Source organism: Daktulosphaira vitifoliae, unplaced genomic scaffold, assembly GCF_025091365.1.
Source record: "Daktulosphaira vitifoliae isolate Bord-2020 unplaced genomic scaffold, ASM2509136v1 Scaffold_1, whole genome shotgun sequence".
Taxonomy (NCBI): Eukaryota; Metazoa; Arthropoda; class Insecta; order Hemiptera; family Phylloxeridae; genus Daktulosphaira; species Daktulosphaira vitifoliae.
The window spans coordinates 77,860,190-77,886,256 of NW_026099572.1; the positions used below are offsets into that span (position 1 = coordinate 77,860,190).

Genomic DNA, 26,067 nt, shown 5'->3' on the forward strand with positions numbered 1-26,067 from the left:
AAAAAAAAAAAAAAAAAAACACATCTTAGTAAAACTAATACCTTCTCAGCTTCGCACCGAAGCTAAATTAAATAAGGAATTTTTTAAAGTTAAAAAGTATTGTTAGGTTTCAAGAAAATGAAATTTAAGATAAATAAAACAAATTTTACAAATGTACGAAGTCAATATTATATAAAGATCTAATAATTAATAAATAATCAATATTTTATTTTTTCAAAAATTTTAATACTTAAGAATCAAAAATATAGTAATTATTAGATTGTAAATTACTATATCAATTTTAATGGTTAACTAATCAAAATTAGATTTTAACTTAAAGAAATAAACTCAGAAAAAAACCAAAACTTTGAATTCAAATTAACCTGATAGCTCATACTGTAGTAATACTTAAATATTATAATTTTATAAGATTCATAATAACCCAAAAAACCAATACTGAAATCAACAAATATTATTTTAAGGTCCTAGAAAAAGTTTCTTAATTTATTTTTAACTTATTAAATAATACGTTTTATTTTAATATTATCATCGCTTAAGATGATCATATTAGCTTTTCAAGAGAACAATAAAATACAACTAATCCTTACATAGTATTTTTTTAAATTATACCCAATATGGTATTGTTACATATATGTTTGTTTTAGCTCACCTAACAAAAATTAAAATAACATAGGGTTACTAACTCAATTTGACCAATAAGTGAGATATCGGTATTGTATCTTAAGCGATGTTATATTACTTTTTTATTTCTTCTTCATAAATTGTTTTTAATGGTGTAGTTTCATCTTGTGCTCTTCCTTTAATAGCATGTAAAAATGCACGAGCTTGCTTTTCTGCATTACTATTAGTAGATGGTAAATGATTATGACCCCTAGAACGTGTTATAGCCATTGTATTTTTATTTAAATGTGCACGTCCAGGACATTTTTTTTTCCCCCAAACTACACATCTCAAGTACCTATTAAAAAATATAATTCAGAATTATAATAAGAATACATGTGAATGTGATTTTTAAATGATAGTTTTTGGTTTTAAAAATTATTACAAACTTTTTATCATTTTTTTCATTTTGAATCTGATAGCTATATCCCATATTGTCAAAATATATTGTTGAATCAATCCGCATTTGTAAAAAGCCTAATTTTCTTTTTGATTTCTTTTTGACATTTTGTTTATTCAATTTGTTCACTTCCAAAAAATCAGACCGATCATTTTCTACTGAATTACTTTCTGAAATTATACTGGGTACTTCTTGATTAATTGATTCTGAGACATCATCACAATTTTCAGACACAATATTCTGAGTTTCAGAGTAATTTTTGATAATTTCTTTAGTACTAATATGTGTATTATTTTTAGAAGATGCAGTTTTTTGTTTATTAGAAGTAATCAATTCATCTTCTAATATTTTAAGTGGTTTATCTTTAAATTCAATTATTTTAGATTTTTCATTAGGAACAAATTCATAAATTTGTGCTTCTTGCCATTTATTACAGTAAATACAACCTAAAATAATTAATTATTTTTATAATTTATAATTAAATTTTTAAGTTGTATTTAAACTTATATTCATTATTATTCTTCATAGTAATTTAATTCTTGTAATAAAATTGGAATTGTTTTTTAAAAGTAAATTGTCTTATTTACTCCAAAACCATTAAAATAATTATTTATATTAAACTTTATTAGCTTTTTAATTGAATCAATCATTAAAAAATAAATAAAATAAAATAATTCACTGATATACAAAAACCACTCGGTTATTCCATATAATAATAATTGATAAATTTTTAACTTACAAAACATATTCACAGTTTTTTCAGGTTGTGTGTTAAGGGACATGTTTTCTTTATTTTCCTTGATACTTAATCCTTCATCTTGATTTATACTCTCCTCACCTTCAACAAACATATCATTTACTTCAATTACTTCCATGTGACTAGCTGGGTCAAACTCCTCAGTTGATTCATCAGTCTTATACTCTTCACTATTATTTTTGTCTATACTTAGAATGTTTTTGTAATCATTTATGGCATTGAGAAGCTCATTATCTTCAATAGGAAATAAAGGACCTTGCATTTTTTGTGGCTGACGAAATCTTTGCATTCTTCTAGCGGTACTTGGAAATGAAACTTTACCACGTAACTTAGGAGTTCTAAAATGAAACAATTATTATTTTTGTATGGCATAGACAAGTGGGATAGGAATTTATTAATACTCAGTTAGATATTCTAAAAATTATCATCTTTAATCTTAAAGAAACCCGTTTCTTTACTTACTGAATACTTTATACATGTATTATTTATCTTATATATATATATATATAAAAAATAAAGAACAAACTTTTTAAGTTCTTCATCAAATATTTTTCTATTAGGTGTATTTTCACTGATAGCTCGTTCTCTAATTTTCATTAAGAAATTTCTTTTTAATAATTCATCTTCATAATTTCTTGGTTTATGTGTGTGTGGTTCACCAGAATGCCTTATCATGTTATCTTGGTTACGGATAACTGCTCTAGCTGGACAAGGCTTATTTTTTATACTTTTTTGTGTACATTTTAAATACCTAAATAGAAATATTAATAATATAAGAAAAACTTTTTTTTATATATAAAATGTTTAATTAATAAATGAGTTATCTAGTTGTAAAAGGAACCAAATTTTTTTTGTTGAAGCTTATAACTAGTATGGAAAAGCTAAATTAAAAAAAATTGGTTAGACATACATCCTTTTATATAGCCCTTAGCATCATCTTATCCTTTTAGCCTCTTTTCCAGCTATTTGGAATCGGCTCTATTTTAAAAATTTGATAGGATTTTTACATTGGATTTTGACCTAACATAACTTCATAAAGACTGAGGAGGTAAGACGTGAGTAAATAAGTTGCATATGTTTACACATCAGAGAACCAAGAGTAAAAAACTCAGCTGAATATCAATGCTACAGAAAGGAATAAATGGTCCACTGCACCACACCTTATGCTTTTAAACATATGTTTAAACATATCTTTTAAACATTATATTAAAGATGCACTACAAAAATTTTTCGTATTAATTAAATTTTATTACTTCTTATTATTTGCAATTTTATGATTGTGGTAAGCATATCCATTGCCATCATAATAAATAATGCAATTAGGTCTTAAACCAGGGGCAGTCCTAACGGGTGTCCAAATAGATTGTTCTAACTTTTTCCTTGTTCTAAGCCTTGTTTGTGGTCCAGGTTTAGGTACAATATAATCAGGATCATCAGATAAAGATGCAGCATATTTAGAGTCATCATTTTCACTGCTAGATGGTTCTGATTTAATTTTATTATCATCAACATTGTCACAGTAATTATGATCTAAATTAAAACAGAGGTTTTACTGTAAATACATTTTTTAATACTTAAATAAAAATAATTTTTACAGGTCATTTCTAATTTTTTAAAACATAAAATTGAGCATCTCATTTTTTGAAAGTTTGAAAATTTAGAAGTATTTGCTAGTAATTTGGAGAGTATAGGTAAAAAGTACTGTCTCTAAAAATATTTTTTAGAGATTTAAATTAATACATTTTTATGACATATATTAAAAAATTAAAAATATATTTATTGATTTTAATTTTTAGTATTAATTACAAATTGATAATTATTTTTATTACAATTGATATTTTTACTAACATTCTTTGACAAACAATTAATAAACGTTTGATTTGGTAGCGATAAATATTTTGAAATATTCAAATTTAGTAAAAATGTATTTTTCGTATCATTCTTTAATGTTCATTCAAATAAAGTTTACAATTCAATAAAACTAATTTAACTTTCTAATGTTAAGTTAATCATAAACCTATTCATTTGATCATTTTTTAAAATATTAGGGCGTTAAGTATAAAGATTACTGATTGTTATATTATTTCTTTTATTCAATTTTGTTTAAAAAAAAAAAAATTGTAACGCGAGGGGTAAATTAATAGTAAATATTTTTAAAATTAGTACGATTTTCACGAACAAAATGTTATGTCCCCATAATGGAGGACAACTTGAATATGAGCTTACCTGCCATTCCTGCAGACAAGTAACGAATAATTTTTTATAATTCTTTTAATGATATATGTAAATTTCTTTTTAAAGTATTAATCATAAAAAATGATGTTGCAAATTACTCCAGAACACTAAATATAATTTGTTATCACGAAATATGGACCATCAGTATTTCTTATTTAATTTTATAATGAATTGCGATAACATCAAAGCGTCATTTGGTCAGTGTGTGATATAGAAACAAAACGATAGTCAACACCTCTTTGACCCATCGACTGTCGACATTTTCAACTTGCACATTGTCGAGATCGAGTTGCGACAACTGCATAGTCGTCGACTACCTCAACTAGCGTTATCATATCAACATTAATACCACAACAAACACAAATATATTACATGAGAGCAGTGGTTGCACTGTAGTTTTATCGAACGATCTGCTAAGTTTTTTTTTTTAATTCTATATATTGTCTTTGAGGTATGCTCGAATATCTAAAGGGCTTCGCGAAATCTTATATATATAAAATCTAATGTCAGATTTTTGTCCGCGATGGACGCCGAAACTACTGAACCGAATTTTATGAAATTTGGCATAAATGTGCGATTAGGTCTAACTTAGAACATAGNTTTTATTCTTTATTGACAAGTCCTTAAAATTGAGAATTATAATGAAAATAAATTATTTCTATAATGTCACAAATTATTTAAATTAAATTTAATTATAATAATATTCATAGTTCTTAAATATTAAAATAATTAGTATTAGTTTCAAATAATGCCAAAAAAGTTTCATAAACAACAAATGAAATATAATTTTACTGAACTTAATTGATTATATATGAATATATTTAATATATTATATATTTTAATGTTATTAACATTAAAAATGATCAATTAATGCTATCAAAATATAGTATATTCTTATTTTAAGTATACATAATAACAATGTGATATAATGATTAATTACTTATATAAATATAATTATAAACATTTTAAATGTTTCAGATACGTATCATTCGTATGAATAATAATAAAGTAAAATAAGATATTTTGTTTCAACAATACAACATATTGATTACTTTAATTTATTCATATAATTGTTGCATTCGTATATTTTAAGATGAACTTTATTAGACTACCCAGTAGTATCTTGAATATTATAAAATATAAAATAATGTTATATTTCAATAATAAGGTAAGTATTGAAATTTTTATTACTTATTGTTTTGTACTTATAAATACCTTTCGTACACAGCATTACAATTAATTTCCACGATGATAATAATAAATCTGACTATATTTCCGCCAAGACTTATAAGTTTATTAGTAAAATGAGTAAAATATTAGGTGCATTTCTTCTTCTTTTTGCATTCGACCATTAAGATCATACATTCAAACATATATCTTGCCATTTCACCATATCCATCGCTAGTACATTCCAATTGGCACTTGGGTCTATCATTTGTACATCCTTCCTGACTTGGTCTTCCCATCTTAGTCGGGGTCGTCCCAAGGGTCTCTTTCCTTGGGGGATCTCACATTGAACCATTCGGATTAAAGTTCCTTCTTTTCTCCATGCATGTCCAGCCCATTGAAGTCTCCTTTTTTTAATTTCTCTAATTATATCAGGCATTTGGTACAGCAGTTTAAGTTCCTCGTTTTTTCGAATTCTCCATTCCCCCGTGGTCTCATCTATACACGTACCAAAGATCCTTTCGAATATCAGTAATCTGTTTTGATCTGATTTCCGTAATGTCCATACTTCACAACCATACATTACCACTGGACGGATGAGGGTGCGATACAGTTGTATCTTGAGGTTCTTTGATAACGTTCTCGCTTTTAATAACTTACTTAGTCCATAGTAACACTTATTACCGGATTGGAGTCTTGCTTTTATTTCAATATGTTCATCGTTTTTTTGTGTCAATATTGATCCCAGATATTTGAACTCTTGCACTCTCTGAAACTTGTACTGCCCAACTTCCAAAAATGGCTGAACGTGATCCGCGAGCTCTCCTCTCTGCACAATCATGTACTCAGTTTTTTCATTGTTTATTTCTAAACCTATTCTTTTTGCCGTATCTAATAGTTTTCCCGCTTGCTCCCTGAGATTTTCCTTCTTTTCCGCAAGTAATACTATATCGTCTGCGTAGGCCAATACTCTTATTATGCAACCTCCCAAACGTACACCGTTATCTTCAATACGGCTCTCCCTGATGACCCTTTCTAACGCTATATTAAAAAGCATGGTTGACAGAGCGTTCCCTTGTCTCAAACCAGTCGATACTGGTATCCCTTGTTACACAATATTGCCAACTCTGATCTTGATTTCCGTGTGTAGGATGTTTGCTTTGATCAGATTAATTAATTTCTGGGGTAATTTGAACTGTTTTAGGTGCATTTAGTTGTTAATTAATGATAAAATGTTTTTATTTATATTTATAAAATTGAAGTGTTATTAACATATAACATTATTTTTTTTATTGCAATTATTTTATATTTTTATTGTACCGGCTAAACAAAAAATAAATTATTTAATAAAATAAAGTAATATAGATATGTAAACTTTAAAATGCTTCAACTTAATAATTATTTTATTTCTGTATATCACAAGTGTAAAAGTACATATTGATTTAACAAAACAATCTGGGAGATAAATTGTTTCTATATCTTATTTTTTTGCAAATGCCTCCACAAAAATGAAAAAAAACAATTTTGAAAGTTTGAAATAGATTAAATAGCCAATTTTATCTTCAGATAAACGTATCGAGCTATTGCCAGGTTTACACCTATGATTCCAGTGCTCTAGATACGATGTTCATATCACACAAAGAATTTATGTACTTTTTAAAAGTATTTTGTATAAAAAAATGAATAAATTATTTTTCAGTTTTAAGAGGCTTACACACTAGGCGTTGAAACGCCCGCGTACGCGTTTTTAAAAACGCGGCGATTAATCGCTTTATATAAAACACCCGCATTTAAATTGAACCATGGGCACGTGAGGGTTCATTCAATCTATTTTCACATATTATGTTGGATTCATTTCCTTTTGTCTTCTAACTATCATGTCTTTTGACACAGAAAATTTTATTAATTCCATATATTTGGAAGAGTCAATTTGGAATACAGGTAAGTATTAAATAAAGTACATGAATATATATATATATATGTTAATAAAATTAATACGATCATGTGTATTAGCTTAATACATTTCAATTTATATAAGTACTTTATACTTTAAAATTGAATATTAATAGGGGAAAATATTATTATTAGTATATATGTATAGTTTTACATAGGAACTCATTATGGAATTACTTCAAATAATATAAATCATAAAAATTAAATTTTGTCGAACATTTTATTTGAAATTTTTTATTTTAACTTTTTGTGGGAAGTATTTATATAATTAAAAAAAAATGGACAAATTTATGGGTTCATATTCTGTATATGCAGTTCTTATACGTTTTATTAATTGTTAAAAATTAGTTGATCAAGTTAATTTATAGTTTCAACTAGAAACATTTTGTGATCTTTTGACTATCAATATCAGTCAAGTGGGAGCTAATAAAAAATGGTCACAGCCACAAAAAAAAAAATTTATATGTTTTTTACATTCCTATGAATACCTATTTTTTTATAATTAGGACCACCTTAATATTTTTAAATTATACTCACAATACATAATATCTTTATAACATAGCTATTTTAGCAAACATTGTCGTAGTTTTAATATATTATTTTGATTTCAATAAGGGCGGTCCTACAGATAATTTTAAGGAGGGTGTGGATTGAATTTTGCCAACTGTTAGTGATAAATTTGCCGACTAAATTAATTCAATGAGTCAAAGTCCACATTATTAACAAATATTTAATACTTTTACCTCAATGTAACTGTAAGTCGCTCTTCTGGTGGTATTGATAATCTTAAACAAGTATCCTCTTTTTGGAGTTTTGATCCAACTAATAGAATCTTTAAATTTTAGATAATTCATATATTTTTTTTTAATTTAATATTATATGAGATTTTATTTAATTATTTTATCCATTACATTACTTAAAATACTTAACAAAATAATTTAAAATCTTTTTTGAAACACATATTTTTTTATATTGATCTAAACTAAAGTTTATAGATCTAATTTTTGGTTAAACTAAAAAAAAATAAAGTTTTAACTTAAAATCTACTTAAAATTCTTTATTCAGCTATATGGTCCAGTGGGATAACTGTGAATAGAGATCATTGTAAAAAAGACTGTCATTTTGAACCAAATTAACAAACATAAATTTGAATATAAATATTTAAGTAAACAATTTTTCTTTCATAAATGATATCGGTAAAATTATTTTTGAGTTTTTTAACTTGTTTTTTAAAATGTCTTACAAACTTTTCCTGATTAATTGGGTTTAATGTAAATTTCTTTAAAATAAAAATATAAAATTAAATTTTTTTACAAAATTCAATGTCCTAGAAATATAATTTGTTAATTATGTTTAATGTTCGTCAGTCTTCTTGCGATGTTTACAAATACTCCATTTACCATAAAAAAATTATAGTTTATAAATGTGTGTTTTAATGTTTTATAATCATCCAGGAAATACTTAATTAGCCTTTTTATGGCAAATATATATATTATATATATTTGCCATAAAAAGGCAATTAATATATTTTATATACATATTTAGGTCTAGTAGTAAAATTAAAATAAAATGTTTTTGAATATAAATGTTATAAATGAATATAAAATGTTGAATATATTTTGTTCTGTACGTGTAAGATAATAACTAAAAAACTTAAAAATTGAACAAACTAGTGTTGAATTATGTTATTGATTTAAATTAATGATTGTAAAATAATGAATTAAAAATCTTTCTAGCATACAAAGTATAATTATATTATTACACAATTGTACACGAAGTGGTGTTTTTGGGGGTATTTGCGGTATACTTATTAACAATTGTTTTAATAAACGTATACCATAGAAAAATAATAAATATATAATATTTATATTGTAAAGTATAAGCTTAAAAATAATAATACACCCTAAAATAAAAGAATGGATTTAATGAAAATACCATTTCAAATACATGTCAGTATTAGTCGTGATGTACTAAGTATTCAGTCTTGAGGGAATGTACAAATAAAATTGTTTATTTCCCCCCTCAAAAAATTGGATTTTCACAGGGTAATTATTATTATATGAGGTAATCCTCCTTCATAATGACGCCCTTGAATATAAACCTGCTTTGTTCAAATTAATGAATGTTTTTTTTTATGTTACAGTTAAAAATTTTAAAATACAGTAAATAACTCAACTAACCAATTCATCAAACGAGCGTATAGACATACGGTAGTACCTGAAGAATTCTTCAGGATAACTCCTCAAAGTTAAAAAATTAACTTGAAATTGACCTTCTCGAGGTCTTTTTTAATTTAGGGGGTGAACCCAATGTTTACGAATAGTTGTTTTTTTATTTATTTTATGTTTTTTTATACAGCGTAGATACATGGCGTATACAACGCATGCAACTTCAACATCATCTAATGTATCCATACTTATTTTAACTAATTTTATACTTTAAAAAATAAAAAAATATTCAGAGCAAATGCTACNCATTTCAAATACATGTCAGTATTAGTCGTGATGTACTAAGTATTCAGTCTTGAGGGAATGTACAAATAAAATTGTTTATTTCCCCCCTCAAAAAATTGGATTTTCACAGGGTAATTATTATTATATGAGGTAATCCTCCTTCATAATGACGCCCTTGAATATAAACCTGCTTTGTTCAAATTAATGAATGTTTTTTTTTATGTTACAGTTAAAAATTTTAAAATACAGTAAATAACTCAACTAACCAATTCATCAAACGAGCGTATAGACATACGGTAGTACCTGAAGAATTCTTCAGGATAACTCCTCAAAGTTAAAAAATTAACTTGAAATTGACCTTCTCGAGGTCTTTTTTAATTTAGGGGGTGAACCCAATGTTTACGAATAGTTGTTTTTTTATTTATTTTATGTTTTTTTATACAGCGTAGATACATGGCGTATACAACGCATGCAACTTCAACATCATCTAATGTATCCATACTTATTTTAACTAATTTTATACTTTAAAAAATAAAAAAATATTCAGAGCAAATGCTACCACGAGGAATCTGTTATGATTATACTGTAGCTTTTGGCGGGCTAATTTTCATTGTAAAAACGCGTCAAAACGCTTATAGTATGCACATGAACGGCGTTTGCGTTCAAAACGCCGCGTTTTTAAAAACGCGTACGCGCGCATTTAAACGCCTAGCGTGTAAGCCTCTTTAACAAAACATTTAATTAATTTTCTGAATTTTTTTATTTAAAATACTCGTTTTTATCAACACACAATAGGTAAAAGGTTTTCATTCAGGAAGATAAAAAATCAAACTTGTATTATACACCTTTTAACACAAGAGGTGATTTTATTTTTAAAATTATATTAAAACTACGAGTCTCATAAAAATATTTGGAGAAAAAAAAAATGTTCAGAGAAATTTCTTTTATCATTATTGATAAAAAATCTGATTTAGTCAAATTTTGAGATGCATACTATAAGCGACGATTTTGATATGTTATCAGTAAAATTTATCAGTTAAGGGATGTGTACAACGTAACGTTTATCGTACACGTATTCGGGTTTAGTCAGGAAAATTCCCAATCTAGGGCCGTGAGAAAATTGAAGCGCACGCGCACTACAGCCAATTGACGCGTATCACAAAATCCTCGATTGAGACAGTTGCGCATGCGTAGCGGTATTCATCTCAGTCCGGAGTAGTAATTTCTGTTTTTTCAGTCTCGTTATAAGAAAAAATATTTACCGACGTGAATTCTTTATCGGGAATTTAAAAGCTACAAATTTATCCAACGTTATTCATTATAATGTTGGGTAAATGTCTACCTACCTGATTGTTTATCAACGCATTACCGACCTCCTTTGGTCTCGTTTCGTCTATAATCTATGTGTACTTAGTGAAGTGCGTGAGCTATTGAAAGTGCTTACCGGATAATTCGTTGCTTACTAAGTGCAAAACGATGAGATATTTGAAATTTTATTATTATTTCATCTTTTAGTCATGTAATCAAAACACGTATTTACTGATACACATGAAAAATTTCAAGTATGCTAGTTAAATTCGTTTTAGTTGTAAAGTATTTGATGTGAATTTTAAGTTTTAATTGTTTAATTACATTGAAATTAATAGCTGTTTTATTAGAAATAACATAATTAACTTTAGACTAATGTAACTAAAAAATCAAATAAATATATTTCATTATTTTCAAGTTCCTCTGTTTAATTTTTAATTTATTTCTAATAGAAATTTAAATAATAGATATTTAGAAATTTACTCACTATTTTGTGTATAAATTACATTTTCTGATAACAAAAATTTCTTAATAGTTTATTAAGTTTTATGTTTTTTAGAAGAACCTCTAATTTATTTAATATGCTAATAAAATAATATTTATTAAAATTTTATTCTTGCACATCTACTTATTTAATACAAAATCTTAATTATTAAATTTGATATTTACAATTTACTACTTTTAATTATTTTAAGTTGAATATTTTGATATATAAAATATTTGAATTATTTCATTTAAAATATTTGCAAACATTCCTTCATGTTTCACAATGTCATGATTTTCCTACTTTTATTGTTTACTCAATCAAAGGTTCAATTTTCATATCACAAATATAAGGCATCTTGTATTATAAATTATTTAAACCTCATTTAATCTCTAAATTTATTTAATTTTATCATATATTATAAAAATTTTTATCAATAATAAATTTAAGTTTGAATAAGTTAATTAATTTTTAATTTATTTGTAATATTTCAAAGCTAGAACAGAAGAAGAAAAATTGAAGTTTTTATTAGATTTAGTGGTTTTAGAAAAATATTTAGTTATTGAGCTCTTTTTAACATCAATATAACACATTGTGTATTTATTTTTTACAGTATTCATAAACCAATTAGAGTTGTTAATAGTAAACTTAGAAATTTTCATTAAAAAATCATATATATCATTTTTGCAAAAATAGTGTTTTACATACTTTACTTTAAGCAATTAATTTATTCTTTTTTATATAAATAAAAATATTAAAATATTTTGTAATATTATTAATGTTATGTTATATTATATTTGTTTAGATAATCAATGACACAATTTGTTAGAGCCTAAATTTTAGGTGACATGGGTGAAGGCAATCAGAGATACATAGTACAAGTATTTGTAGGTGCACTATCACAATGCTATGAAGCACTTAGTGTAGAAGCTAGTAAACAAACTACTTCAGATGAAATTGTCAGTTGCATTGTAGAACGCCTCTCTTTATCGGGAGGATGTGGTACAGGCTATGGCGGTACTTTTGAATTAGCTGAAGTAGTTGGAGATGCTCTTGGTCGAGAATGTAAAGAGCGTAGGCTTGGTCCTTTAGAATGTCCGGTGGCTGTTATGCTATTATGGCCTCAGCCTCGTAGAAATACACAACAAGAATATTATAGGTATTTATTAGTGATGTTACAAATCGAACTTTCAATCTTAAAATCAAATCATATTTAACAATTTTTTTTAAAATAAACTAATAAATACATTTTTTTAAACAAAACCTGGAATATGATTAAAATAATTTAATGCAGTGTTTAAAAAATAATTTTATAATAAACAAAGTAAAATTTAAATAAAACATTATTTCAAATTTTTTACATCGATATGCACTACAAATAAAGCAGTAACTCACTTTTCAGGATATCAAAAATAAAAATTACTCTTTGATTACATGTTATATGTTAATTAATTTTCTTAGCAGTTTAATTCCAATTCAATCCAAATTGTTTATATTTTAATGAAAGTTATTGTAAGAAGAGTAAAATCTAATTCAAATACCTTATAATCTTAAAATGGATTTTTTTAAGTTACTATTTTATTTGTTGTGCATAGCGATATGTAAATGATATTTTTATACTGTTTTGAAGTACTAATAGGCAAACTGAAAAAATGTTAACACATTTAAGTAAAATAAAAATAATTTACACCAAAAACAGAAATTAATTTCCCAGACTCAACTGTTCACTAAACAAAATTAGCCTATTTTAACTATTTATATGGAGTATGATATTAACATATATGGACTTAAAAAATACTATTAAATAAAAATGACTTAACAATGAATAAAATATCATACATACCATTATAATACACAATTATTTTTCATTGGTTTAATTAGTAAACTAAACAATAAAATAAAGATAATAATTTTAATAATATAAACAATTATATTTAACACATCAATCCCTCAGATATGCAAAAATTTTAAATTATAAATAAATATTAAATTTCCATTTAATATTAACAATAATCAAATTAAAAATATCAAGAACATATAGCAGAAATAAAATTTAAAAAAACTAATCCTAAATCAAACTTTAAAATTCTAAACCTTTAAATATTTTACACGCTTAAACTCAAACTAAACATTAATTTTAATAATGTTGAGGTAAAAAAATTTTTATATTATTATTCGTCAAAATTTAGGATAATATTTGATTTTACTTGTTTAATATTAAGCCCAGATTTACAAAGGAAAAGTTTAGTTCAATTTTTTCAAATTCTAAGTATAATTTTTGAACCTAAAGGTTCGGTTTAAAATTGATCAATTCAAATATTACTCAAATTTATATATGTTTAAATTGATTTTTATTTAATAAATTAATTTTTACAGATTTTATTTAAGAGAAAAATTATCAGATAATTTATGGGCTGATGGTTTTACCATGGATCCACAACTTATACGAGATTATTTCTATAGATTTCTTTATCAACCTCAAGATAGAGAGTACCCAGACCTTTGTCAGCTTCCAGATCTCAATGAACAAACACTTTTAGATAACCTCAGGGCACGATTTATTGCTGGACATATTTATACTTATGTTGGGTCAATTTTAATTGCTGTTAATCCTTTTAAGGTAGTATAAAAACTAACTCATTAATTGTTGAGCTTATTTTTCAAGGAAATATTAAAACTCTTCACAGTTAATTTATTTTTGAGATTTTAAATATGTACATAAAAAAATTATTACTGGCTAAGCTATATTTTATAAAAATATTAAGGCCTGTTTGATAATTTGTATCATTTAAAAAAATTGACTTATATTTTAAGAAATAATTAAAGGAAAACATTTTTATAGTTTCATCCAATATATAATCCAAAATATGTAAAGCTGTATCAAAACAGAAGACTTGGTCCAGAATTGCCTCCACATATATTTGCAATTGCTGATGCAGCATATCACTGCATGCTAAGGGAAAGAAAAAATCAGTGTATTGTGATAAGTGGAGAAAGTGGTAGTGGTAAAACTGAATCAACTAATTTTCTTTTACACCATCTCACTGCATTGAGCCAAAAAGGAAGCCACGGTAGTGGAGTTGAACAAACAATACTTAGCGCAGGTCCAGTATTAGAGGTTGGTTTTTATACAAAATTTTATTTAAAATAATGTGAAATCTTACATTTGTAATTAAATTTGAAAAAATGTTATATTTAGGCTTTTGGTAATGCTAAAACTGCTCATAATAATAATTCAAGTAGATTTGGTAAATTCATTCAGGTAAATTACAAAGAAAATGGAATGGTACATGGGTAAGAACAAATAAAAAAATAAAAAAAAACATCTTTTTCATTTTAATTGATTTGTATAATTTAATAAATGTGTTTAGAGCGGTTGTACAGAAATACCTACTAGAAAAATCTAGAATATGTTCTCAAGGTCAAAATGAGCGAAATTATCATGTGTTTTATTATTTATTAAATGGGGCAAATGATACTGAAAAAGAATCTTTACACCTCCATAAAGTAGAATACTATAACTATTTAAATGGGGTAATTTATCTAAAAAAAAAAATCACAATTTTACCTAAATATATTTATTTTTATTTCAGAGTGGTTGTTATACTTTGGGAAATTTAGATGAAAAATATGAATTTTCTAGACTAAAACAATCAATGGAAATGGTCGGGTTCACCCCAGAAAAACAACGTAGATTGTTTGCTGTACTCTCTGCTGTTTTACTTCTAGGTAAAAAAAATTATTATTTTAATGAAAATCCTTTTTAAGCTATACATTTCTTTTAGGTAATGTTGACTTCCAACCTCGGAAGTCAGCATATCATCACGATGAAGCTGTTGCTGTTCGTAATCCTGAAATAGTTTTTTTGATTTCTCAACTTTTAAGAGTAAAACAAGAAACTTTACTAGCTGCATTAACAGCAAAACGAGCTAAAGCTTCTGGAGAAACATTAGTAATAAATTATAAATTACCTGAGGTAATATTTTAATTTTTATAATAGTTAATTGTTTAACACTATTTACTTTTTTTAAATTATTATAAAGGCTATAGCAGCTAGAGATGCAATGGCTAAGTGTCTTTATGGGGCTTTATTTGACTGGATTGTTTTGCAAGTTAACCATGCTTTGTTATCAAAAAAAGATACTTTAAGAGATCACCAAGGAAATTCTATTGGAGTTTTAGATATATTTGGTTTTGAAGACTTTGGGAATTCTAACAGGTATTTAAAAATTAAAAAGTTCATTCATATTATTTTACCCAAGAAAAATGTAGAAGTAATATACAAAATGTTTAAAAATGAAAAATGTATAAAAAGTTTTTCTTAAAATATATTTGCAATTATAATATAGTTATAATGCTTAAGTTGTTTAGACTTATTACTAAATTTTTTTTTTTATATATTAATGAGTCTAGATAAAACAAAAACTCATATTTGAATACTTATACTTATACATTTTTCTTAAGCAATGTCTTATAATGCTTATTATCGTGATTTTATAGTTTCGAACAATTTTGCATCAATTATGCTAATGAACATCTTCAGTATTATTTTAATCAACATGTTTTTAAGTATGAACAAGAAGAATATAGAAAAGAAGGAATAAATTGGAGTGATATAGATTTTTTAGATAACACTGGTTGTTTACAAATGATAGAAGGTAAACCAAATGGTTTATTGTGTGTATTAGATGATCAGTGCAAGTGAGTACCTTACTGTACATGCAATAGATGTATTAAATTAATATATAATTTTAATTATTAGTTTTCCTGGTTCATCTTGTGAAACATTGTTACAAAAATTTAACTCTGTTCATAAAGACAATAAATTTTATGAAATGCCTCAACGTAAAGAGAATGCATTTATTGTTCGCCATTATGCTGGAAGAGTTAAATACCAGGTTATTAAAATTTTTATTTTTATACGAGTGAATCTCAATAATACGGCAATATATGGGACCTTAATAGTGCTGTATTACCAGAGATTACATGTAAAATATATTATATACCAATTATAATATTAAAATTATATTGTTGAAAAAAGTTAAATTTATTACATATAACGTTTGTTATTTAGTACAAATAAAAAAACCATAATAAACTTTAAAAAGTCAGTTATATATTTATTATTTCGGGCTTAAATATATTTTCTTAAATTTCTTGCATTTTTTTAGTTGTAAAAGTGCTTTATCTGGCCTATTATTACCTGCTGACCATTTTCTGTAGGTATTCAGTACATTTATAGCATCAATATAATTACCAGTGTGTTGCAATAGTATTATGACATTTAGCTCTATATCTATGTTGTTTTCTTCATACATAATTTCTTCTAATAATTCATCATCTGTCAAAAGTTGTGCATTTTAATCTAATGATCGAGTGAGCCATTCTTTTACAACTTCATCAGTTAACTCAACGGTTGATTTAAATTTTATAGCCAATTCTTTAACAATTTCAAAATTTACCATAACTGTGACAAATTCTTTTCTATGCTTCTACATGTGCTACAATCAGGTATGAGTTTATAGCTATAATTTTTCGAGAATATGTTAATTGTACTAGGTGGTGTCACTTGACTTCAAGCTTGATCCAAATTAAAAATAACACATTTCAAGTTAAGGATTTTCAAGTTATTGGTTATATTGTTATTTTAATTTATAATTCTTAGGATCAGAATTTTTCTGTAATGGCTTTTGATTTGTTGAATAGCAATTTAAAAACAAAATTTTTTACTGCGTGTGCCTCACTATCATAGTATTGGGTCATCAAGATTCACTTGTACTTCTATTTTAAATTTTTAATATTCAAATTTTAATGTATGCCAAATGAGTAGCTAACTACTAAATTATAATAATATCAAATATAAATATATATATCATTTCTTTAATTTTTATTCATAGTTATTACATTAACTGATTTTTCAAGATTAAACTGAAAAATATAATGTTATTAATTATTATTATAATTAAATAGATAGATAATCAATATTATATTCAAAAATAATAATAATAATAAGTATGTTGGTATTGATTTAGGTGTTTGAAATGAGAGAAAAAAATTTAGATTTAATGCGTCAAGACATTGTTGGTGTTTTAAAAAACAGTAGTATGGCTTTTGTAAGAGAACTAGTTGGTGCTGATCCAGTTGCTGTTTTTCGTTGGGCTATTGTAAGGGCATTTTTTAGAAGCTATTTTTCATTTCAAGAAGCAGGTCGAAAACATCGCCAAAGTAGAGGTAATTAATAAGTAATTTAATAAAATTTATTTTTATTTTACTCAAATATTATTTATTTTACTTCAACTCAGTTTAAGAGGGAACAGATGATTTGACTCAGTTTACTCAGTCCTATATTTTCTATGACTAAATAAAATTGAAAATAATAAAATAATAATACAAACATTGTGTAATTATGTGCTTCAGTGAAAGTCTTTAAAACTATTAAATAGGTACATTTGCAATTTTCAACGTTTACTACAATAATTTCTTAGTGACTATCAATAGTTTATCCAAATTAGGCAACCATCTCGGATGGGTATATAAAATACTGGTCTCATAATGTAAGAGTTTATATACTTCAAAGGAGTCCAATTTGCTTTTTGTATCATACATTAATCTTTGTAAAATTTTTAAATAAAATAAACCTTTTTTAAGTCTTAGTTTGTTCTTATTGTCTGAAAATCATCTTCAAAAATATATCTTTCTTCCTAAAGATAATTTAAGATGGGTTGCTTAATCTAAATACATTCAAAACTGTTGGTCTACTATGTGTATCTTTTAAAACTAATTTGATTTTTATGTATATGTAATTTAAGTCCAGAACGTATTATTAAAACTTAAAAATAATTTTAGTAGATGGTGTGAAAGCATCCAGTATATCCTTAAGGTTTCGGAACAGTATGCAAAATGACAGTATAATCAGGTAAATTATTTTTAATATTATAATATTTTTTTAAATTAAAAAATAAAATTAAGATTATTTTATTAGTAGAAATAATAAGAAAGTTAGGTCAGTATTTGAATATTTTAATTATATGTTGAAAATATAATATTAAAAATAACTTAAAATTGAACTTTGAATTAAAAATTTCATATGAGCAAAAAATGTATTGTGTTGTTAAAAATGGGCGGCTTTTCTGGTGAAACTATTTCTAATTAGTAATTACTGAGTTTTGTAAAAAAAATACAGTTCTAACTTAAATACAACAAAATCATGTAAAACATTCAAAAATAAATAAATGAATCACTTAACAATACTTGGAAATATTTCATTGAAGGCCCTAAAGCAATTTTAATAATATTTTTTTTTATATAAGAAATTTTAAGTATTGATCTCTATTTTTATTAGTAATATTTTTATCTAAGTAGCTACATTTCATAACTATATTAAAATGATTTTAGTGTATAAATTTCCATAATTTCCTTGAGATTCATTGTTTTAAAAAATGCATTTTTTAGCTTTGATGCGAAGCTGAGAAGGTATTGGTTTTACTATGTGTTTTTTTTTTTTGTGTCTGTTACCACTTTTTCTCAGTCCCAACCGATATCTTTCAATGATACGTCCAAAGATCACAAATCGTATCTAGTCGAAGACACTACCCTCAAAAATTGAAAAAATTTCCCTCATTCTCCCGTAAATGGGGGAAACCTCCAAAAAAATTACAAATTTAAAAATCGCTAATTTTCGAAATTTTTAAAAAAAAATTTTCTTAAACCTACCATAACTTTTTCAAAAATGAACAAATCAATATAATTTTTTTTTTATAGATGCTTGAAGTCTACCTGTCATTTGGTACATTTTTTTTATAAATTTAATCCTTGACCTGCCCACAGGGGAAGATTTGAAATGACTACTTTTTCAACTTAACTTTTGAAAGTGTTACGGAAAGTCTGACACTTTTATATATATCTTAAATTAAAGCTAATATAATGTACTTTATTATGGAAAAAAAAAATTTGACCTCTAAACTTATGTTTGTGATTAAAATGGCTACCAAATGCTATTTTTGTGTGAAAATTCTGGATTTTATTTTTTACATTTTTAACTTTATAATGCTATGACATATTGAAAAGTGTATGGATCAACACAATTTTTTTATGGGAAATTATATTTTTTAATAATCCTTTTTTCATTTGACATACTTTATCTTAACCAGGATATTAATAAGGAAAAAGCAGATCATGTAGCTTTTGGAATAATCCACCTATTTTTTAATTTTAACACTATCTAAAGATTTACATCAAATTGTTTTTTTTGATAGTGATTTTAATCACTGTCAGATATCATTATACTTGATCCAACTATGCCCCGTGACCACAATGCCACAACCCCCTGTTAGATTTTTTATCATTCTAGTTTAAAAATTATCCTGATAAATGAAATGATATAGATAATTTTGTATTTAAGTTAAAACTATCTTAAATACTTATAAATTATATTGAACCTCTTTTTACAAAATATACATTTTCTATAGTTCACCTATAGCATAATATTACATTACATCGATAGTTAAAAATTAAAACAGTAAGTTAATAGTTTTTCAAATTATTATGATCTCTGAAATATTTTCAAGATATTTGTGAACATTTTGTTAATGTATAATATAATGTAATAAAAGTATTATATTTTTATGCTGCATTCAGTCATTTAGCAACAATGTCATCAGTAAATCTCACCATTAACCGCATAGTGTAAGTTAATATAAAACTTCTATTGAAATGTATGCTAGATGAAAATATATGCATATTTATAATTTATAAATTTCTTAGTAATTTTTGTAGTAGTATTTGTATTAAAAATGCCTGATTTTTATTTTTTATTTTAAATATAGTTAAAGTAGCTTGTATTCCATTAAATCAAACATTTCCAGGTACAACCCAAAAATGTTAGCTAATTCCTCATCCTATGGAGGAGGATATGTTTTAAATATTGGTAAAAAATTGGCATCTAATCCAAACATTGAACAAAATATACATAAAAATCATACTACTTTGAATAAATCTGTCAGTGCAGACACAAATAAATCTTATAAAAGCATAATTAATGAAGATGTTAAAAATCGAAGTAACTACAAATCTGCTGATGAAGATAAAGTGATTGAACGAGCTACCCAAATTGTTATGTATGTCTACTGTAAAATAGGAACATATACCCTTATATTCTATTGGTGTTTGGATACTTTCAAATTTCTAGCTTTATGATATTTTTATTTTTGGTCAAATAAAATATTTTATAATAATTGGATAATTATTAACAATATATAACACATGATCCAAGTATAACATTTTTTGTCTTCTCTCCACTTATAAATCTATTAGTATAATTTAATGAATCATGTGTATATGCATGTATTTTTTTATGCTTGAGCATGAGTTTATTTTTTTCTTTTGAAAACTGGAAAAATTATAATTTGCTTCTTACTAGGTGGTATGTGTGTACATTTTTAACTTTTCTATTTTGATGTTATATTTGTGAATAATATATTTTCAGAGAATATATAATGATAAATATATCTGTAAATGTATAATGCAATTCAAGTAATCTAAATTTAAAAAATGACATAAATTTTCTATAAATTATTTAGGTCTACATTACTAACTTTTGTATACAATTTTAGGAAAAATAAATCATTTAGACCAAAAGATCGTGGTAATAAAGGCCTCAAAAATTTACAAAGTGTAAAAACTCTTGCAGGAAGAGTTCAAGTTCAAGGAACTATAAGTAGTAAAGCTCGTAAACAGCCTCTTACAGTTACAGCTCAATTCCAAATGTCTTTAAATAGTCTAATGGAAACACTTAATCAAGCAAATCCATTTTTCATCCGTTGTATCAAAAGTAATGGTAATAAGGTAAAAACCAATTGAAAATTAATATTATAAAAATAAAAAATGACACAATATTTAAACAATTTAGGTGGCTAATTTGTTTGATCATGACACTGTTCAAAGACAACTCCGTTACACAGGAATGTTAGAAACTGTGAGAATTCGTCAAGCTGGTTACAATGTACGCCTGAGTTATGATGAATTCGTTCAGCTTTATAGAATACTATTACCAAAAGGACTTCATAGGTACTTATATTTATAGTTTACTTATAATATGTTTTTTTTTCAATAGAAAAATTCTGTCTTTCAGTAATTCACAAGATGTCAAAAGTTTTTTACTAACTCTTAACTTAGATCATGACAACTTTCAACTCGGTGAATCTAAAGTGTTTTTACGTGAGTGTGAAAAGTTAAAATTGGATTTTAAACTTCATCAACAAATTATGGCAAGTATTGTAATAATACAACGTTGGTTCCGTACATTATTGCAAAGAAGACAATTTCTTAAAATAACTTGGGCTACTGAAACATTGCAGGTATTCAGAATAGTGAATCTTATAGATAAATTTAAGGTTAACCTAATTCTAAAAAATTTAATTGTTATTATTTATATTTATATTATATTTATTTTTTGTAAGTCTTGGTGGAGAATGATATTAGCTCAAAGGTTTGTAAATAAAATGAGAATGGATGAAACTGCAGCTGTGTATATTCAGTCGGCATGGCGTAAACACAAAGTTTCCAGTTGGTACAAAAATTTAAGGCGTAGTGTTATTACTATTCAAGCTCATTCACGGGGTTATTTAGCTAGACGGAAATTTTCACAGATCAAAAAAATGGTAAATTTATCAACTCTTTCAAATCTAAAATTATATTATTTAATAAACTATATCTACAGAGAACAAGTATATCTGCACCCCAAATTATTAATTCAAAAGAATCAAGTCAAGAAGAGCTACATGATTCTGAGTAAGAACTTTTAATTTTCAGTAATGAATTGGAAATTTAGTTATTTGATAAATTATTTTACTATTAACTAAATTTATTAATTTTTCTTTTACCCAGTGTACGTTAAGAAAATTAAAAAGTATAAATTATTGTTATAATAAGTTTTATTTACTAAGCATAATTGTCAAGATAAAAATTCTCTTTTTGGAAAAGTAAAATGTATATTTTTTTTTTTTTTTTTTCACAACCGTTTGGTTGGTTAATACCAATTGGATTGGTATGTCCTGGGGAAATTTAAGTGCAGTGGTTTCCCGTTGCCTTCTGCACTGGGAACATGGTACTTTTTTCGCCACCGTAGAAGCGCACGCATGGTCACCCATCCGTTCACCTACGGCGATAGACGCAGCTTAACACTAAAGTTTTGTCAACAACTAGTGTGACCACCGCGCCACACCACGCCCCTAAAATGTATAATATATATTAAATACTAGATTTAAGGAGTGCTTGAGATGAGAAGTATTTACTGCTCAGCATAGCATAGGTAGCATCCCCCACCCCCATCCTGCTTTTTATTTGTGGAGAGAGTTAAGCTAAATTATTAATCAAAAATTGTAAAAAAACATTGAAAAGTATTTTTTTTTTTTTTTACGTTATGTTTAAAAAAAAAACAAAAACTTTGAGTTCAATAATCATGTATTTAAATATGGCAACAATACTTTCTAAATAGTTTTAAGTGTTAGATGCCTTTGAATGCTTTTTTATTAATTTCTTATTTTATGATATTTTTTATAGAAGTAGTGGTGCAAAAGGCGATAGTGAATCAGAAGTTGATCCAAAATGTATAAAATTAAAAATACACCATACTACTTCTAGGTATTTATATTGTATTTTATATTATTTAAAATGTATAATAAATTAATTTTAATTTTAGAGATGACCAATTTAGGATACCTCGTAGAAAAATATCAGGGCGTCGTATGAGAATAGAATCAATCCCTGCTGATATAATTCAAGGTATTATTTAATAATAACAAGTTTTTCAAAATAATACAGTTTCATTAAGATGCTATTGAAAGGGATATTGTAAAATTACTTATTATGTGGGATGGTACTTATTATATCATTGCACTTTATATTCTCTTATTGTTTATACATTTATTTCTATTATGATGTCCATATTAGTTACCTTAGATCATTTTGGACTTAATAAGTATAGCTTGATATAATCAGTATTTTAATAATTTGTAAATATGACAGTCTAGTATAATTTTCTGAAATCCGTTGAACTGGTACTCTTATTGTATAGTTTTATTATATTGCCAATGTAAAATTTTTTCAACAGAAGATTAAAAACATAAAAGTGTTATTTGAAATCTTTATAGTCTTCTTCTTCTTTTTCCTCGCCTTAATCCCAACTACTTGGGTCGGCCACCCTTATCCTAAACTTCCACTTGACACAATCTCCCACATCATCTACGCTCATATCTTGTCAACAACACTACACTTTGAACCATTCATCATAGCTGGCCTCACTACAGCTTGTAAAATTTACCTTTTAGACTCATTAAAATTCTTTTATCACATAAGACGCTAGACGCTTCTCTCTACTTCAACCACCCGCACTTAATTCTGTGTCTTACATCCTCGTCAATATCACCACTCTTTTGCACAACTTACCCTAAATACTTAAAACTTTCCATCTCTCCAATTACGTCCTCGCCTATTGTCGCTGACCTCATTTCACCTACCTCGTATTCTCCTTTGTCAAACTCGTACTCTATATACTCTGTCTTACTTCTAATTATTCTTAAACCCTTTTCTTCAAGAGCTGATCTCCACACCTCTAGCCTTTGATTAATTTTCTCCTATTAACTCTATCGTCAGCAAACAATATTATATTGCCAATGTAAAATTTCTTCAACAGAAGATTAAAAACATAAAAGTGTCATTTGAAATCTCTATAGTATAAATGTTATATCACTAAATATTTAACTAAAATAAAATATATCAAGTTTTTGAAAAAAATGAATTAAATTTTGTTTTGTAATATAAAATCAGGATGTTTGATAATTATGATTAATTCATGGCCTGATTATACCCAGTGCAATTTATATTTATGCCTAATTTCAATTTGGTGTGTTTTATATTAGTCTGTTCCAATTTACTAATTTTTTTGTAAAAGTTTGAAGTTAGGCCTGGTACTAAGATAATAAAAATTCAGTCTAATCAAGCTTAATTAAAATTGGGCAGGGTTGATTTCTGTTACCTATTGACAATATTTGTTATATCTCTAATAGCTATTATATCTTACTATAATCAAATAGTACAAAGTAATTTGTATCACACCGTTTGAACTATTTATAAGAAAAATAAAGAAATTTCTTAATTATATTTTATAAATTTTGATATTATTACTCAATTTTTCAGTAAACGTCAATAAAACAGATGGTCCTATTAAAGATGCATCAGCTTTCAGTGATAGCGAAATTGATGAAAATCATATTAAACCAGCTAATAGAATTCGTAATGAAAAACCTAATGAATGTATTAGTAAACGGACCATGTTAACTAGAACTCCACATGTTATCCCTGAACCTACAGCTCCTGCACGTCTTATGAGTAGACTTCGAGTGTCAGCAACAGAATCAACACCTGAGTGAGTTATCTTTATTTTAAAATATTTTTAGAACATTTAAGGTTATCTTTTTAATCATATAATTACTACATATATAAGGCTTGAAACAGATTTAATTAATAATTCTTTTAACTTTTGACACGATTATTATATCACTGTAATTATGATCTGAACTTTCTGGTATATGTATATATATTATGGGGACAAAGTGTAAAATCAGGCATTGTAATAGGTATTGTAATTTTTTTTATGTATATACAAAAAAAAAAATAGTAAGACAGCCTCCTTAATTCACTATTATTGGATACACCATTTATACTAACAAACTTCTCCATGCAATTCATAAATTGATTTCTGCTATAAATATGTATTTGTTAATCTGATTTCTATTAATCTAAACACATTGTTTGCATCAAGTTTAGGATTATATACAATGACCAAGTCTATATAAAAAATCAATTTGTACAAAATGTATGTGCATTGTATACATTTCTTAGGTGCTTTATTACAATGCATTTGTCTGCAATGTATAGCTTATGTTAAATATTTTAGTAGTATACCTAAAATTTTTAAATGTGGGGCTTATGCCCATAAGTGAATCAAATTTTTTTTTTTAATTTGGCTTACATATTTATGTCTATTTCTTAATAATTTTTTATTTTAAATTAAATAAAATATGTTAAAAGTTGTAACAATTATACCAATATTATATAATACTATCTTATAAATGTAAGAATTCTGTAATTTTAGTCCACCAAAAGTAAATGAAAAAGAGTTAAAAAGAAGAAACAGTGATGGTTCCACTGCACATAATATAAGAACAGAAGAACCCAAATTGACTTATTCACCTTCTTTTGAACTACTAGAATGGAAAGGTACTACAATGTTTACCATAGCGGGTCATAGATTTAGAAAATTAGGAAGATTCACACCACAAGATAAGTGCTCATACTGCAATAAACTTATGGATGCATTTTTAACTCAAGGACACAAATGTTCTGGTAAGTATAGTATTAATGGAAATTATCTAGGATATTGATGGATCTGTTTATGTCATATGGGTTTTATAGATATAATTTAATTTTAAATGATATAGGAATATGGTATATTGTATTGTAGCGTGATACCACATATCACCTATTGATCCTTCCTGGTAAGAGAAAAAGGTTATGTTCTCTATGGTGTCAATTATTAGTATATATTTTAGTTATATATTTCATATTTGTATTTTATATAGTGCGTTATAAT

The 26,067-nt window shown here is 25.8% G+C and overlaps 2 protein-coding genes across 4 annotated transcripts in view; one reads left to right on the forward strand and one right to left on the reverse strand.

Annotated features, from left to right (window-relative positions):
- The window catches only part of LOC126895669 (uncharacterized), a 10,717-nt gene extending 6,375 nt beyond the window's left edge, over positions 1 to 4,342 (reverse strand). The window contains exons 1-6 of the mRNA XM_050667812.1: positions 4,044 to 4,342; positions 3,071 to 3,347; positions 2,344 to 2,568; positions 1,800 to 2,155; positions 1,050 to 1,506; positions 740 to 958 (exon numbers count right to left, since the gene is read on the reverse strand). Of these exons, the coding sequence (XP_050523769.1) occupies positions 740 to 958; positions 1,050 to 1,506; positions 1,800 to 2,155; positions 2,344 to 2,568; positions 3,071 to 3,347; positions 4,044 to 4,050 (1,541 nt within the window). The 5' untranslated portion in view covers positions 4,051 to 4,342. The remainder of the gene's footprint in view (positions 1 to 739; positions 959 to 1,049; positions 1,507 to 1,799; positions 2,156 to 2,343; positions 2,569 to 3,070; positions 3,348 to 4,043) is intronic.
- Positions 4,343 to 10,811: 6,469 nt separating this feature from the next.
- Positions 10,812 to 26,067, forward strand: part of LOC126895668 (unconventional myosin-IXAa-like) — a 31,203-nt gene continuing 15,947 nt past the window's right edge. The window contains exons 1-24 of one of the 3 annotated variants that reach the window (XM_050667808.1): positions 10,812 to 11,187; positions 12,223 to 12,576; positions 13,794 to 14,037; positions 14,260 to 14,535; positions 14,617 to 14,711; positions 14,789 to 14,951; positions 15,011 to 15,146; positions 15,203 to 15,393; positions 15,461 to 15,636; positions 15,918 to 16,118; positions 16,180 to 16,315; positions 17,450 to 17,648; positions 18,264 to 18,333; positions 20,055 to 20,102; positions 20,282 to 20,533; positions 21,029 to 21,260; positions 21,325 to 21,482; positions 21,547 to 21,772; positions 21,875 to 22,075; positions 22,135 to 22,205; positions 22,977 to 23,057; positions 23,116 to 23,198; positions 24,612 to 24,840; positions 25,570 to 25,820. In XM_050667808.1, coding sequence (XP_050523765.1) covers positions 12,266 to 12,576; positions 13,794 to 14,037; positions 14,260 to 14,535; positions 14,617 to 14,711; positions 14,789 to 14,951; positions 15,011 to 15,146; positions 15,203 to 15,393; positions 15,461 to 15,636; positions 15,918 to 16,118; positions 16,180 to 16,315; positions 17,450 to 17,648; positions 18,264 to 18,333; positions 20,055 to 20,102; positions 20,282 to 20,533; positions 21,029 to 21,260; positions 21,325 to 21,482; positions 21,547 to 21,772; positions 21,875 to 22,075; positions 22,135 to 22,205; positions 22,977 to 23,057; positions 23,116 to 23,198; positions 24,612 to 24,840; positions 25,570 to 25,820 — 4,030 coding nt within the window. In that variant the 5' untranslated portion in view covers positions 10,812 to 11,187; positions 12,223 to 12,265. The remainder of the gene's footprint in view (positions 11,188 to 12,222; positions 12,577 to 13,793; positions 14,038 to 14,259; positions 14,536 to 14,616; positions 14,712 to 14,788; positions 14,952 to 15,010; positions 15,147 to 15,202; positions 15,394 to 15,460; positions 15,637 to 15,917; positions 16,119 to 16,179; positions 16,316 to 17,449; positions 17,649 to 18,263; positions 18,334 to 20,054; positions 20,103 to 20,281; positions 20,534 to 21,028; positions 21,261 to 21,324; positions 21,483 to 21,546; positions 21,773 to 21,874; positions 22,076 to 22,134; positions 22,206 to 22,976; positions 23,058 to 23,115; positions 23,199 to 24,611; positions 24,841 to 25,569; positions 25,821 to 26,067) is intronic. The other 2 variants (XM_050667809.1, XM_050667811.1) reach the window with 2 other exon arrangements.